A 16,457-nucleotide genomic window follows, 5' to 3' on the forward strand; every position below is an offset into this window, starting at 1 on the left:
TTCCGTGGTGGTGCTCAAACATTTGAACAATTTGAGTCCCCTGGCAGAAGATAAATGCTGGTAGAACAAAGATGCCTTGGGTCCATGGTTTGGCGTGACCGTTTTGCACGGCTGGCCACCGTTCTTCTCATGTCCTGGAGTGCAATGCCAGCCAATAAGTAATCGGTCGACTTGAGAAGCCAGTAATGCCTCCGCAGAATTCATTTAACAGGAGTCGATCTTTTTTTGCATGTGAAGACCTCTCCCATGCAGGGCCACGCATACTCCGCTGCCGAGTAGCAGAGAGTCAGCGCAGTTGACTTGAGTGTAGACGCATTCGCTCCCCATTAAATGTTGGCCTGTTTCTGGATGATGTTACACTGTGAGCTCATCTCTCGCCTTGGTTTTCTCGATGTGTGCCATGTATGTCGGTTGAGTGTTGCACCGAGGTAGAGGGAATTTGAGCTGTAGGCCAGTTTTTTATGCCTTTCCATGTTATGTTGAGTACCCTCTTTGCATCCCTGTTCCTCGGATGGAGGGCGTACACTTGCGTTTAAACAAGGGTTGACGCATTGATTTTTGTCGTTGTAGGATGTTAGGTTTGTTAAAGTTGTTGTCAATGTAATTTTCAATTGGTGGGAGTGTTTGCCTTGGGCTGTCAGAGGTCATCCACATTAAAGCAAACTTCTGGTGCCCATGTGGATTAGCTAATCATTGGTCTCGATGTTAACCAGTAATGGTCAAGCACAAGCTTCGTTTTGGAAGACTCTTTCTCTGTCACAACCGACTTTGCTATTCATCCAGTTCTACGAAGATTCATCGGTTCTTGAGTCGAGCCCTAATGAGTTCGTTTAGCTGTATGTCTTTGTTCATATGCAGAAACTTGGTGAGCAGCCGTCGATTATTTACGGTGCCGTAGTTTGCCGGCGAGTCTACGAAACACAGCTCCTTTAATCAGACCTTTACCACAACCAACCTCAATGTGCCGTGGAAGATTTAGCAGCTGGCTTGTGCATGACTTATCTGGGCAAAATCGGTCTTGCTCTATAGGCCAGCCTCTCGTCAACACGTGGTATAATATGGCTCAGTATGATCCTTTCAAAAAGTTTGTGCGTGTTCCACTGGAGGTAGATGGGTCAAACACTTCGTCTCCGATGGTTCTTTTCCCGGTTTGGGAAGTGTCACTACTGGGTCTTGCCAAGTACTTTGGTTTGGACAGGCCCAATATGCGTGTTGTCTTGGTAATCAAAGTTCCTTTTTTTCTTTAGTACCAGGTACCGCTCCTTCTAAGATAAGGTTTATCTTGCAGCGGAGGCCCGCTGCCAGTGCTCAGGTTGTTTGTGTCACTCAAAGGTCGACATGTTCACGAATTACGATATTCAGTGATGGCAATAGACCATGGCCTGTTTAGCAAATTGTGTCAAACACTGGCAGCCTACGAGAACCTGCAGCTTGTGTCTCGCAAGCTCGGAAGACTTTTACATTTGTTGCAATGTGGTGGGAAAATTTGTCTTGCCATAGAGGGCCTTCTTACTGGCTTTTTTTTGCTTTTTAGTTTTTATCCCCGGGGAGATATCCAATACTGTGGCTGGCGTGTGTATGGTGGGTTGTGTGTGAGAGAGTCTAGCATCATTAGTACAAAGTAAAGACAGAGTTCAGGTATATTGCATACTGGTAACTGTAAAGCGGTTGCGTACGTATACAATGTGTGTGTGTGGTACGTGTATTGTTTACGCTTTAGATACAGTAAGTATACAAGTTGGCTGGTGTTTGTAGATGTCTTAACACTTTCCTTTCAAACGTGCCCTATCTCACAATGAATGCTTGTTTGTGTTGGATAAAGATATACAGTGATTACTTGCAAACAAAGGTAACTGCTGTGTTTTTTTTTGTTTCGGGCAACAGCTGGTCTCCTTTTTACCATACAATTCTCAAACCACAAACATATTCAACACCCAGCCATATGACGAGCTAACCTCATTGCTACTGCCAAATGGTCTCTTTTTCGTTTTAGGTTTCTTTTTTCGTAACAACTTTCCCGGATGGATTATATATTTTTTTCCGCAGTGGCCTGGAAAAGGGACTCGTGGGACAAGTTGTGTCCGGGCATGGTGTCCTCAGCTGAAATCCAGAATACAGAGCGATGTTTGCTGCGCACTGTGTGCACTGTGGGACACAACTTGAACTCGTAGCTCGCTGTACAATACGCACTCGCGTTTGCTGTTTTGCTGAGTGATCTGTGTTTGCTCGAAAAACTACAAGCGAGTAACCAAGATCATTTTGAGTGCGTCAGCTTTGCACGCCTTGTGTTTCCTTGGGACCGGCACACGCGCTGCAGTCACTAACAAAACAAAGATAAAGCAATGTGGATCATTGTGGCTTCCAGAAAACATGAAATTAATGTTACCGATTTCCATGATAATTTTTATAGTTATTTATTAAGCCAGATAAGCTTTAACACATTGCTCAAAATGTATCTTACGAAGGGTCATGATTGTAATGTTTAACCAATTTAGTTTTGGCTATATTTACTATTGCAGGAAACTGGAGTACTGGGGAAAAGCCCTGCCAATAAGAGGACACTCAAATCCCTAGGGATAGTTCAGCAAGCCATATGCTTATGCCACCTTTTATCCACCTCCTTGTAGTCCAGTAGGGGTGAGGGTCTCATGCATACCCATGGTTGGTATCTGTTGCATGGTCTACAAATCCCACGTGCAAATTGCCGACCCGCAACCATGCCCCATGTTGCCACATGGGTATCAGGCAGCAGAATGGGCCAGTGATCCTAAGTTTGCACGGGAGATGTAACGTGTAAAGGCTCTGGGCGCCACAGTGGCGAGATGTTAAGTACCTCGGCTGGTATACAGGAGGGTGTGGGTTCAAATCTGACCTTGAAGTCTGTATATTTGGAGTTTGCATGTCTCTCTCCCCATGGTCGTGTGGATTTTTCTCCGGGTCCTCCTTTTTTCCCCTCCGCATTTAGAAACATGCATTTTAGAGTATTTGGCCGCTGTAAGTTTCCACTTGATAAGCCACTTCGTTGAGCTATCATTTGTGATAACCAGGTCGCTTCTGAAAAAGAGCTGTGTAGTTCAGTGGGGCCTTACCTGGTAACATAAAATAAGCGACCACGACTGCACCGTGGTCGCTGGCTACCGTTCGGCGGACGAGCTGCACACCCGGGAACAGCTGCACTCGGTGGATATAACACGAAACTTGGCCACTGTGGAAACACGAGCCGAGGCGTTGTAGCTCGGCCTGCGCACAGCTGTACCAGCGCAACTTTGCTTGTTTGAAACGTTTATTTGTGGTGTGCAGCTGAAATTACGCATTTTATTTACAATACTGGTCTCATGACATTTTTTTTTTGGGTGGGGGGGGGATCGGGGAAATCTTATTTTTATTGGGAAGGCGAACATTTTCTCAAGATATGGTCTTATATGGTGTTTTTGAATGCTTGATTTTTTTACTTTACTTGTTCAGTTTTTGAGGTGGCAGTATTCATTTAACTTTAAATAATTCTGTAATTTTAAAAACAGCCCATCAGGGCAGCTTAGTTGACATTATAATTAGTTAAACCAACACGGGACCCATGCTAGAGTAGCAGCGTGTTTGTCTGACATTAATCAGTTGGTGACGTAAAGCAGCATGGCAAGACGGGAGTCCCATCTCTTTTGACCTCTGAAATCGCCATTCTGAACCCACCGTTTGTGTACTGTTCCCTGCCTCCTCTCGCGCCCCTTTCCTTCCTTTGCGCCTACCCAAAATGCCATTGATTTATTAGGCTTTAGGACTCAATGAACCCTTTGAAACATGAGGTTGTGTTCTCCGGCTGCGCATTCGTGCTCTTGACTTCCAGAGCGGGGTCCGTGCGTCGTCGGCGATCATCGCCGCCACGACGCGTGGAGTCACGACGCTCGGCCGCCCCTCGTGCGCGTCGTAAATCGCAAAATGGATGGCGCTTTTTGAAAACCTGTACGAGTGCCTCGTCGCTGGTTTACTTATTTATTTGATGGGTATATTTATTCAGTGAAAACATAAACATCGTCCCGCTGATGTATCTGAAAACGGTGGTGAATTCTCGAAACAAGTCGCCACTGGATGTGGTCGATTCACACGGCAACTTTTAAGTCTGTGCTCGCACATGGAAGCGTAGGTTTGAGCGATAACGCGCACAGAGAAAAGCGATCGGCATTTAAATGACTAAGACCATGTAAACAAACTCTGGCAGAAATGTCGGCCTTCTTAATGTATAACATATGCTCCCCCAAGCAGTGTGGGGTAAGCATTGGCAAACTTCAACTATCAACAACCAGCATCGAGGAAGTAGGAAAAAAAATTAAACATAAATGCTGCCTAGGGGTCAGCCCTGAAATGGGGTGGGTCTGCATAGAAAATGGAAGACTACCGAAACGCTCCTTACTTGCCACCCAGGGTTACGCTGCAGAGCGAACAGAATGAGCGCGTTACAATGCCCTCCCTCTCAGTGTGTTGCGGGCTCAGGCGTGCTCGGGTAAGCCACAGTTCGCTCGCTCACTCTGGGGGCAGGGTTGATGAGATGAACAAAGATCGTCGCCAGCATGAGATACCCAGGGGTGAGGGGGACAGCAAAGTGCCAGTATGGCAAGTGGGCCGCGGATCATTGCGGATATATTTCTTTGACCTCGATGGGTTGAACCATGTGTTTTGCTTGCTGTGATGTCTTGACGTTTCGTTCCATGTGCTGGGAGCTTGCTCGGGAACTGAATTATAAAGACTCTTTAAGAAGTTCCCAGCATTATCCCTTCACTTTGTGGTTTTTCTCCGAATGCTCGGGTTTCCTCTCACGTTGAAAAACATTTCCAAAGTAACTAACTGGCCAACATTACAATCACCGCAGTCATGACAAGAGCGTTGAGACGAAGTTCAGGTTTGTTAACTTCAGGTCGGATGGACATTTTGGCAGCACTCATCTTTGTTGGCAGCCAGCATTTTAAATTCCACATTGCTATGGCAGAAGCAAGGCTATACTGTACACAGGATGCCGGCTACAGTTGCCTTACCACAACGGTGGATGGACCGAGTCAACCCTGATCTAGATTTAAACGTCTTTCGGATCGAGAGCCGAGCACTCTGACCACAGTACCACCCAACCCGGATGAGGGGCCATGTGATTTGGAGGCAGCAGCGTGACTGGCATTCTTTCAGTCGCTTGATATGTGCTGCACCAGGGCGAATGGGGAGCAGGATTTGAAAAACCAGTTTGCAGGCATGGGGCACAAACGGCTTCTGCCCTTTGGCAGCGATCCTTCTTACCCCACCTAAGCCTGTTCTTTGCTAAGAAGGCTCGGTTGGTAAGAACTGCAAACATAACTAAGCTATTTTAACAATTAAGTCATAGGCATGTTTCTATATATGTGTCTAGGTTTTTTTTATATTCTACGTGGGCTACGTGGCGTTGGGCAGAGCTATCGTCTCACTGTTGGAAGGTCGTTGGTTCACAATCCTTTTTGGGCATTGGCCGAGTCGGTCATTCTTCCAGTGATGATAAATCCATCCTATTTGTGGGAAGTTGACGGTGCTTGTCCTATGGATATGATAGACTGGCCCTTGCAATTGGAGAGTGGATAAATTCAATTTCTTGGTTTTCTTCAGGGCTCAAATAGCCATTTCCTGCCGTGTACAAGTCAAATTACTGCTTACTGGTCTCCGCAGTTCCCTGGACGTCCCACCAAGGACTGCCAATGGACACGAACGCTGTCAAATGCTCGTGAGATAAGGTCGACAGTTTGACCTGACCGCGATTGGTATCTTGTTGCGTTGGATGACGTGTATAATTAAAAAGTCGGAAGAAAAAAACCTTCAAACTGGTTTGCTTACAGTTCATGTATAGAGTTTGAGCTGCTGTTATTATGAAGCCAGCATTATAATAATCTCAAAATGAGCCACTTAGCTAGGCATTAAAACTGGTGTACAGTATAGGCTGTAATATGAAAAGCGTGCCTGCAATGGCAGGGTGCCAAAGGGAGGTAGTACATCAAGTAGGTTTTGTCTACCTGCATGCACAATTTTCGTTTTGATTGTGCTTCTCTCATAAGCCGTGGGTTTTTTTTTCTTCCTGCGGGCACTCCCATGTCTTTAGAACACACACAGAGACGCTCAAAAGAATTAGCCAGACATCATCCCAAGCTCCGTCCTCCTGAAGGAGACCTTGACTTTGTGCCAAAAACAGATGCGTGCGTAAAAGTGAAACACTGTCGGACGCCACAGGTCATCAGCTCGTGATGAAAGCGTTTGTGTGGTTTCTTTTTTTTTGTCGTAAAACCGTTGCACATTTCGCCGCTCGTGGTGGACCGCTGTAGGATCTCCCGGTGCCCAGAGCACGGCGTTATCGCTGCGTCTGTATTTTTTATTCCCATCCAGCTCTGCCAAAGTCCTCCCGACAGCGGGTCAGCAGCCACCCGGGGTCTATAGAGAAGCCATCTTCTGAGCCTTGGCTTGTTTTGTGGGAGGCAGCAATGAGTTGTCGCATTCCTCGGCTATTGCCAGAAGTCGTCTTTAAAAAAAAAACGGCCTGTTTTTCTAAAGTTCTGTGAAAATCGCTGCGTTGAACATGGCCATCAATGACCCTCTCTCTGCTCCTACCATTCTGAAATATGTTTCGTGAGCGTGTGTATATGAAGATAGTGGTTTGGAAACACCGGTTAAGAATATTCAACCCTGTTGTTCATTAACAAACACTGCCCCGAGCGGGCAAGGCAAACGTCAAAGTGTCCATCCGCTCAACTTCTCGGCCTCTGAGTCAGCAGTGGAAATCCCACATTGCCATGACGGGGTAATGTTTACCCATTGTACAACCAATGTATATTTCCCCACAATGTGGCGCTGATTTATCAACCCCAGAGATGTGATTTGGTTGAGCCGACCTCTGACTGGGATTTAAGCTCGTCGTAAACCTGTGATTGTGAGTTGTGTGTTCCAGCCACAACGTTGCCTTCACTAACTCGAGCGCTCCATGAAGGCAACATGGGGAGCAAAGGTTGTTTGGTTTTTGTTTTCCTTTCCTTCACGCTCTTCTCTCCTTGCTTAAAAGGTGGCCGTGCTTGCAGCCACGACTCCCGTAAAAAAGGCCGAGTGCTGGGGAGGAGGGCCGAAACTTCGCTCCGTCATTGCACCACGGTCGCACAAAAAACGCAGTCGGCGACGCCCGCAAGCGAAATAGAGAAGCTCGTTGTGCCGTGGCGTGTGTCCGCCTCGACCGTATCTGGGAACAATGGCAGGCAGTCTCCCTGCCTGCCTGCCTGTCGGTCGGTCTGTCTGTGGTTCATTCACACACGGCTAGCTGCCAGCGCTACAGATGTGCTCCGGACTTTTTCGAATCTGGAGCAACACAGGAAATGATTCAGCCCCCTTTGCAGATCGGTCTGCCGGCGCTCAGTCAGGCGATGGGGGGGGTGGGCGGGATGAGGCGTGGGTGGGGTTGAAGAAGAAGAAGGGGCAGGCCCTTACAAACGTCGTCCCAATTTAGCCCCGTGTGCGGCGAGCACAGCACTGTACACGGGCGGCGTGCGTGCGTGCGCTCCTCTGTTGACGCGTCGAGACTCGGCGTCGCTTGATTGAGGCTTGGGGCGGGGGGGGGTCCCGTGCCGGTGCGACTCTCTGCCGAAGACTGCGTCCTCACCGCTGGAAATCGTCGACCAAAGTGAAACGTTGCTGCGAGAGCAAGCGATGCTCTGAGAAGCATATTCTTTTGTCTTGACACAAAGCTTCCCTGCCCCCTATACACATATAGCCCTCCAGCATCCCCATACACGCCCCCCCCCTACCCCGCTAGAAACTCCCCTCTTTCCGGTTTTTTGTTACGCCGTTTTGGGTCCGACGTCAGCTGTTGGGGTTGTGAGCGAGTCGAGCTGCTGGGCCCCCCCCCCAGCTCTCTCTCCTTATTCCAGCCGCTACCCCCGTGGATGTTGATACGACTGCGCTTCTGGGCCGACCGCCAGCTTCTGGTGACTTGTGTTGCCAAGTTGTGGTGTTTCAAAAAATCTCCAGGCCATTCGTCAAAACCCACTGGAGTTTGCAGAACACAAACAATTAAACATCTTGTATTTTCAAAAAGTTGTTTTTTTAATACTGAAAACGGCAATAATAACCCAACCCCCGCAAGGCCATTGCAGACAAGGTATGAAAAGGCAAGACTGAGTCCAAAGTGACTGCGTGCTCTAAACGAGCAAAGGGATGGGAGCTCGTCTTTCTTTGTGGACCCGAGCCAGAAGTTAAAATTCCACAATCCATGCAAGGAGCCAGAATCTGCTCAGTGCGTGAGTGTTACCTTCAAACCGGTGCTCGTTTTATCGGCAGTGGACTGATAATTGGCTGACGTGTGAAAACACTTTATTAAAAACTCCACAATACAGAGGTTAATGCTTACCTTTGTATTGTTAAATAGCCACTTAATGGCAGAGGAAGCAAAGGAAAGTTGAGCCTGGATAGTGGTTTCGATGGGTGACGACCCAATACAAAACGGCTGTAGTAGGTAGTGCTGGCAGCAGGGGGCAGTACAACACACTCGATCGTTCTTTGCTTCACCCTCCACTAGCCAGCAAGGTAAAGTATGGTTAAATAACCATCACTGCCTGCACAGCATGGGGAAGCTGTCATCCAGCACTGCAGTGATGAACAGGCCATACATACATATATACATGTACTGTTAAAATGTACGTAAGCTTGTGGATGTTTTCACGTCCGGAATATGACATGTTGGCTGCACGGTGGAGCTTCAGGAATATAATAATAAGAATAACGCCAGTGTGGAATTCGAGATCGACAACCCACAAATCCCCACCACCTTCTAGCATCTGGAGGGATGAAAAAAAACCCCCCTCTGAGCTGGCAAGCTGCGCAAAGGCGCGCGTAACGAGCAGGAAATGGGAGAGAGTGGAGAGGGAGCGGCGGGGGAGGAGGAGGGGTTGCTTCCATTCCCGTTGGACAACGCAGCCATCTCGCTGCAGCGATGCCCCCGCCAACCCTCCCTGCCACCAGCTGCGCCGTCTCTGCCAAATGATGCAGCAAGTGGGCGGCAGCCGACGATTAATAATGCATCGGGCGATCTGGCCGCGGCGGGGCGTGTTAACCACCGAAGGCGACGCGGCCCATGCGCTTGTTTGCGCGTGTGTGTGGAAGGGGGGGGGTCTGCCTCGCCGCCCCCCCCTCCTCATCCTTCGTCTGCCTGTGTGCGTGCATGAGTTCCGTGCGTTCCGTGATGCCTGCGTTCCCCTCCCCAGTCTCTGATCCCCCTGCCCCCCCCCATCTTATTGTCTTGTGCAAGCGTGCTCGCTTCCGAAATACAATCTGCGCTGTCAAAACAGATACTTTTCTTACCAGTGTTGAGAGCTGCAATAACATTAGCCACAGTACAGCCCATTATTTAACTTCTCCCCTTAGCTATACACAGAGACCAAAAATTCCCCTACATAACCTTAAACAGACTGTTGCAGTTGGCGTTGTTAGCAAGCGTCTATTGAGGTCAGCACGTCACGTCAGCTGTGGTCCAGCACCACGTACATGCCTGTCTCCCCAGTACGGATGTTTAAGGTTGAGTTGGCCTAAAGGAGGCCCATAAGCAGTCCCGATATATGCACATTTAAGTTTGCGTCAACCTAGAGGAGGCCCAGGACCACTTCTGATATTGGTTATTGGTTGTGGCTGTGATTTGAACTCAGGTCATCGGTTTTGTAGCGCAGTGCGGAACTGCTCCACACTTTCTTGTACATCGACGCACAAAAACACGCTCACTCGTATGGATGCAATGTGTCATATCCTCTCGCAATTAATTACGTCATTCAAATCTGTCAATGACGAGAAAACCCATTCCAACAGAATAAAAGACAGAGCAGGCTGGAATACAATCAAGAACATGCAGAGATGCATGGCACCTGAATGTTGTTGGCTGGCCGCATGATATCAGTTTTTTTCGCCTGTTCTCTTAAACGACCAAATCGCCAAACATGCAGTTGTTTGGATCTGGTGGTCCGATTTAAGGCCAAGAGCTTTTTTGCATGCCATGTACATCTTAGTGTGTTGTTCAATCCAAATGAATTGTGCAAGCTGGAAGCACTATTTTCAGTGACTAGTTGACTGTCCACCTATGAATCATGTTCATTTACCAGAGTATTTAAGGGTTTATTTACACAAGGTTTGGGAAGGTGGGTGGTAATGTGGGTTTATCTGACAAGCCTGCAGTTATTTAAACATAGCTGTATTTAAACTAAATTGAGATGCCTGATTCAGAGCTTATTTTCCCTCTGGCATTAGATGGGGCAGAGCAATGTCATATCTGCTGCGCTTCTTGGCAAGAGAGGACTTGTTCTGTTGCATCTAGGGGCTTGTGTTTCATTCCTAAATAGGTCTCATGCCTTGCTGGCAGGGCAAAAGTAAATGTTTAAAGTGATAAATTAAAGGGGTTGGTTGCTCATTTTAGATGGTTACATTTCAGAGAAGTGCAGGAGAAAAAGAGCCATCTCAAAATAGTTGCATGTAATTTTTTGTTGATTTTTATGACCCACATACTGCCAAAAATGCTTTCTCTGCCACTGGAATGAAACATTGATTTTTTTAAAAATATCCAGCCTGGCACTTTGAGTGTTTAGCACTCAAAGCGTCATGTAAAAATATCAGTTAGTCATTTTAATTGTGAAAAGATTGCATTTTTTTTTTACCAGGTAAGGTCCACTGAGCTTCATAGCTCTTTTTGACCTGGCCACAAATGATAGCCCAACGAAGTGGCTTATCATGTGCAAATTTATAGCAGCCAAATACTCTAAATACATGTTGATTATAAATGTGGAGGGAAAAACCGGAGGACCGGAGAAAATTCCACACGACCACAAAGAGAATGTAAACTCCAAATATACAGGCATCAGTCGGGATTGAACCCATGATCCTTTGTATACCAGGCACGGTGGTTAACATTTTGTCACCGTGGCACCCCCATGTAAATTAAGTAACAGTAGAAACAAATGTGTAAGCGTATGTAATGTTTTACAATGTAGCATATTTAGTGGAGCACCTGGGCTTGTGATATTTCATGCTGGTTCTCATCCCTCTAGCCTGGGTGACAAGTGTTCCACCCAATCTCACCAGATCTTGCAAGCTAAGCAGAATTGCAAATCGTCAGTATTTGAATGGGAGACTGAGAATACCAATTATTGTAGATTTGGGCTGCGATGTGGCCAGAAGTTAGTTATACAGAAATAAATTGTTGAATGAGTTGCAGAGCTGTGAGTGTTTATTACTCATTAATAAGGCCAGACACTCATTAATGGTATTAGCGAAACCATTCAAATTCATGACCTCCTGTTAAAAAGTCTTAAGATTATTTGAAGCCCTCCTGGTTAAATAAAATACATTATTGTCATTCATAAAGCTGCACTTGTTTGTGAAGATCACCGAGTCATCTCCTTGTGGATTAAGACTCCGTCCCCATCCTTAGACCGTGGAATTTCTCACCGCTGGCTCTTAAACTCCGGTAGAGACGGAAGACCACCCAACCAACACTTGCTCGTTCACGGTTATGGGAATTACTTTTGTTGAAAATGTTTAAAACTTTATGCCGCGAGATGAAAACGGTTCTTGTTTTGTGGCTTCTCTACGCCGGGACGAGGGGGGCACGTCTCCGCGTGTAAACTCTCTCCGCGTGTAAACCCTCTCCGCGTGTAAACCCTCTCCGCGTGTAAACCCTCTCCGCGTGTAAACCCTCTCCGCGTGTAAACCCTCTCCGCGTGTAAACCCTCTCCGCGTGTAAACCCTCTCCGCGTGTAAACCCTCTCTGCCGTTACTGTGTTTACCAGACGTGTCAGCATCTGCGACTGAGCGGGAGCCCTTCAGCGGGGAAGGGGAGGGGGGGCGCTCTCGCGCGGCCGTGCTACATGTGCAAGTGCTCATCGAGTTCCCAAAAATAAAGGCCCGTTCGGCCAATGGGAGGGAAATGGAAATTGGAAAAACGTGTGCCTTTTTGTTTGCTTTAATTAAAGAAGGGGGGGGGCTGCCCTTGACCTTCGTGGAGATGGGAGGAATAATATGTGACAAATGCAATGCAAATCTTATTGGGAAGCTTTGGATCTGTGCTTGTGGTAGACTTGTGCGTGGATGTGGAAGCCACAAGGCTGGGGCGGCCAAGTGGTCGTGCTTGTGAACGTGTGCGCACATATATAATTCATCTGTTTGTACAAAGGTTTTAAAAACTTGAGTCCCCACCCCCACTCCCTGTATCAGTTCACTGAAGCATTATGTTGTGTGCCTGCCTGTGTGTGTGCGCATGCATACTTGAGCGGTTTTTTATTTAGCGTGTACAGTAGAATTTATGCTGTGGGCATTTTTATAAAGTTGTGTTTTGTGTCTCGCCTACCCCTACTCCCGTCTCTACCACCCTTTCACCCCCACCCACCCACAAACCTCCCTCTCCCCACTCCTCCACAACCCCTGCTCTTTCTGCACAGGGTGAATCGGTCAAGTACTTCTTGGATAACCTGGAAAGACTTGGGGAGATGGTAAGTGGTCTTCATTCACTGCAATTGTACTTCATTCCAACCGTATACATTAGATCACACACATCCACATTTTTCACAGGGTGCGCAGGGTTTGCGCGGTGGTATCACTTGTGCCTCGGAGCAAGAAGTTTCCTGCCTCAAATCCTGGCTGGCACCTTTCTGCATGGAATGTGTATCTTCTCCCCTTGTTCTGCACGAGTTTCCTCTGGTTTCTCAGTTTTTTTTCCTCGATAGTTAAGAAAATAATAACGTAACTGGTTTTCACCAAATATTCCATTGCTGAACATTAAAATGCTAATTACTTGGGATTTAAAATAGCAGTATTGCCCCCTCCGGCGTGAAACCTGGCAGGACCCTTCTAAAAAAAGAGTTTTTGAGACTCCGGGTCTCTGGGTAAACATGCGGAATAATAATATAATAAAATTTGTCAGTGTATGCACAGCATCCCCTCCGTTGAGAATGTAATGGGTAAGCTGTTGAGCAGACATAGCTGACAACACTGATCTGTGTCTCGCAGTGGGTTTCCTGCCATCTGCTGGACCAAGCAGCACACTTCTGAAATAAAAGTGCTTCATTTTAGTTTATTTAAGTTTAAATAGGAGAATGAAATGGATTGTTGGAATTCTGACATTTGTTTTTGAAGTAATATTGAAGGCAAGGTTTTAGGCAGCTTTTGGGTATTTTTCTGACGAAAAGAAAACTGAACAACATGACATTAGAGACGTAAGCATTCTTTAATGCGTTACATTCTCATATCAAGGCCTTGAACCACAAATAACGTTTTGTTTAAAGGAAAGCACAAAGTTACAATCGACTCGCAGTGTACCCCTGTAGCACCTGGTGTTGATGCGAGATAACCCGCAGGCTGCCATTCTGTTGACTGATGAAACGGAGCATTGCATTTTCAATCCTGTCACAGGAATTTACTCCGACAAATAGGTTTATAGTCTCACAACCAACGCAACCAAATGCCTCTTTGGAGCAATCGTTGCTCAGCAGTCCTGCAATCCTCCACCCTCCCCCACTTCCGCCGAAAACACAAACGCCATTCCCCCCCCCCCCCACGAAGTTTGAGTTGCGTTAAATCGAAGTAGCTCGAAGACTCTCCTAATTTAATTTGTTGTTCAGCCCCCCCACTCCCGGTCTCCGATTGCAGCGTTTAGCACGACGCAGTTGTGCAACTTAATAAACGTTTGCTTAAGTACGTAATGAGCTTCGTTATGGGCAAAGGCCGCACGGCGTGATGGGCTTTTAGCGCGATTAAACCCAGAACTCTGCCTCCGCTCAATCGCATACCGAGTCATTGAAGCCTTCAATTTGAGCTCCCCCAATCGGTGGACAAAAACACAACGAGCTGGAGGCGGCTGGAGGAATGCAGGCTGCCTCTTGCCTCGGCGGCGTTGTTTGGCGTTATTTACTTGGCTTGCAGGCGGCACGTGTAAACATTTGGTTTTTGGAGGTGAGACTGCCACGGGAAATGCTACCGGGCGATGTGGATCTACGATTGACGCCTTTTTGTGCCTTTTTCCGGATTCGCGTTTGGAAGGTTTCCAGTTTTAAGTCTCGGAGCTCGACTCGGTCCATCGCCCCCTTCGTGAACGTCGGCAGTGATTGCCCTTTTGCAGAAACGGAACCTTGCCTTAGGTATGAGGAAGTCCAAAAACTTGTTTAGGGCATTTGTTAATGATGAGCACCCTGTGCTTGTTTGGTCGAAAGGCACTTGGCGTTTTGGCTTGTCAAGCCGCAGATAGTCTCTTGTCAGCAACTCCTTATACGGACACATTATGCTTACTTTGAATGTGTTGATTTGTGTGCGTAGACTTGCAGCAGCAGCAGCGCAAAATCGGCAAACAGATTTAGAACTGCAGTGCAAATACTGAAGGAATATATTCATGGGAATTGTGCAGGGTGGTTGGTCACTTTCACATTTTACAGCAAGAGGGGAGATGGGAGCGATACAAAAATCGGCGCCTGCATGTCGTGTGGCAAGGCTGAAGGTGCAGGGAACGCCAGAAGTGAAGAGCGAGCAAAGTAAAATGGCCACCCTCGAAATTGAGGGGTTGGGGGAAGCTATTTCAGTGGTTGAGCTTATTAGGCCTAAGCCTAAAAAAAGTAGCCCAGTAGCCTGTATGTACGAGCTTTAACCCTGACAACAATCCTCTTGAACGCTTCACCGGTGTCCGTTTCTCTTTTTCTCCCCGCTATTCCCTTTCAACATTTACAGCGTCGGTAGCAGTTGGCCGAGAGTGCCTGCCGATGTCATTGTAGAAGATAATCTACACAACTGATAATTATTGAACGCACACCTGCTCGGATGGAGCTTAGCGTTGGGACAAAGAGTAACATTGATGGTGCAGTATGGCCTCAGTGGCTCATTCGATGCATAGCAAAACTGAAACATCTGCAGTTAAGTGACATGGCATAAAACGATTACACCAAAGCTGAGCATCTAATAGCACACAATGATGATGATCGAGACTTTGTGTGTTCGCCAGTAGAATGCTCGGCCGTGAGAGGCAAGTGCAGACGCGTGCAGTGGTGCCCTACACACACACAATAGTTGCCATAGTTGTTTTTAATTAAACATTAACTTCGAAGAAGGTTGCACGCTGTGGCGTAACCCACGGTTACAGCTTTTCATTAGGGTGCTACGAGGAGGATCGTGCTGTTGTATCTCTTTACATTTTTTTTTTTACAAAGTGCAGCCAGCCTTGAATGGTTCTGCAAAATGAAATTCAGTGATGTGCCATTAAAGGAAATCGGTACCATCTACAAAGAGCACAAAAGCCATCTCTGGTTTGGCGCTTTACAGCAGCGAGAGGGCGTATGCCACAAGTGGTGTCCGGTAACATGCATTACCTTGCCTCATTTCGCTGCGCGATGCTGCGGTCAGATCTGCACAGAGCAGACCAATTTTCATAATTGCTTACCCTGACACCTTGATGTGGCTACGCTTTCAATCGTGTTAATTGTGTTTTTGGGCCAAAGTGTAAAAAATATAATGTACGGCTGGCCATGTATCTCGTCTGTTTTTATCGAATTGCAGCGTCGTGTGCCAGGTGCGTTGAGAGGGCAATGATTAATGCTGTCCTTTCAAAATGACACCCTTGAGCGGCACGTGCGCACAAACAGCGGCGCGTGCACGGTTCCATCCAGCTGCAGATTACAAATCCGGCAGGCTCCCCAGTCGGTCCGCGAACTAGTCGCACGCGCGTGACTCGACTGAACTTGCACGTTGCCCAATAGCGTCTGCCCGAGCCTGTTTGTATTTGTTTTTGCCAAACAAGCGCACCCCTGAAGAGAGCCGCACCCAAGTATGTCGCAGGCGTGGTGGTAGTGGCGGTGGCTGCCACTTCGGCGAGAGAGAGGAAAATTACAAATGTGCCGTGTTGGGCAGAGTGAATGTCATAAGTGTGGGGAGGATTACCCACAGACTGCACAGAGCGAGCGGTGGTTGGAATTTAAATGAAGGTTCTGGGACAGTATTTCTAAACGCCTGCAGGCCAATTTTGAATTGAAGCAAAAGGGTGGGGGAAACAGCACTGGCCTGGGCTGTGGCTTCCATCCGCTTCTCCCCTTGTCTTCTTCCAGCTGCTGTTCTGTAAGTCAGATCGGACTCGGAGCTTTGGCTCCCAACCTCGTTGCCTCATGAGATTAAATTATTAATTTAGTCTTGTTTTGTAGAATTGTGAGTATCAGCATCACTAGATTTCCTGTATACAATAGGTTCATCCATAATAGAGGTTTTTTTTTGTTAAATAGCGTAAATATATAAATGGGTCGTTAAACCCGCCGACAGCCCACTAGTAAGGGTTGTCACGAAAACAGAACGTGCCAATTCGTCACTAGTACAGCACACCGGTGTGTTGGAGAGCCAAGCCACAACATTTACAATCTAAGTACGACGTTTTGCCAGTAATTACAGCTAGCTTCATCAGGCGACAGCCAGAT

General features: G+C 47.3%; 1 protein-coding gene across 1 annotated transcript in view; it reads left to right on the forward strand.

The window, feature by feature from the left end:
* LOC144934657 (guanine nucleotide-binding protein subunit alpha-13-like) overlaps positions 1-16,457 on the forward strand; it is a 39,926-nt gene that overhangs the window by 17,592 nt on the left and 5,877 nt on the right. Inside the window, exon 2 of the mRNA XM_078860714.1 lies at positions 12,456-12,506. Coding sequence (XP_078716840.1) covers positions 12,456-12,506 — 51 coding nt within the window. The remainder of the gene's footprint in view (positions 1-12,455; positions 12,507-16,457) is intronic.

This window comes from Lampetra fluviatilis, chromosome 1, assembly GCF_964198595.1.
Source record: "Lampetra fluviatilis chromosome 1, kcLamFluv1.1, whole genome shotgun sequence".
Classification (NCBI taxonomy): Eukaryota; Metazoa; Chordata; class Hyperoartia; order Petromyzontiformes; family Petromyzontidae; genus Lampetra; species Lampetra fluviatilis.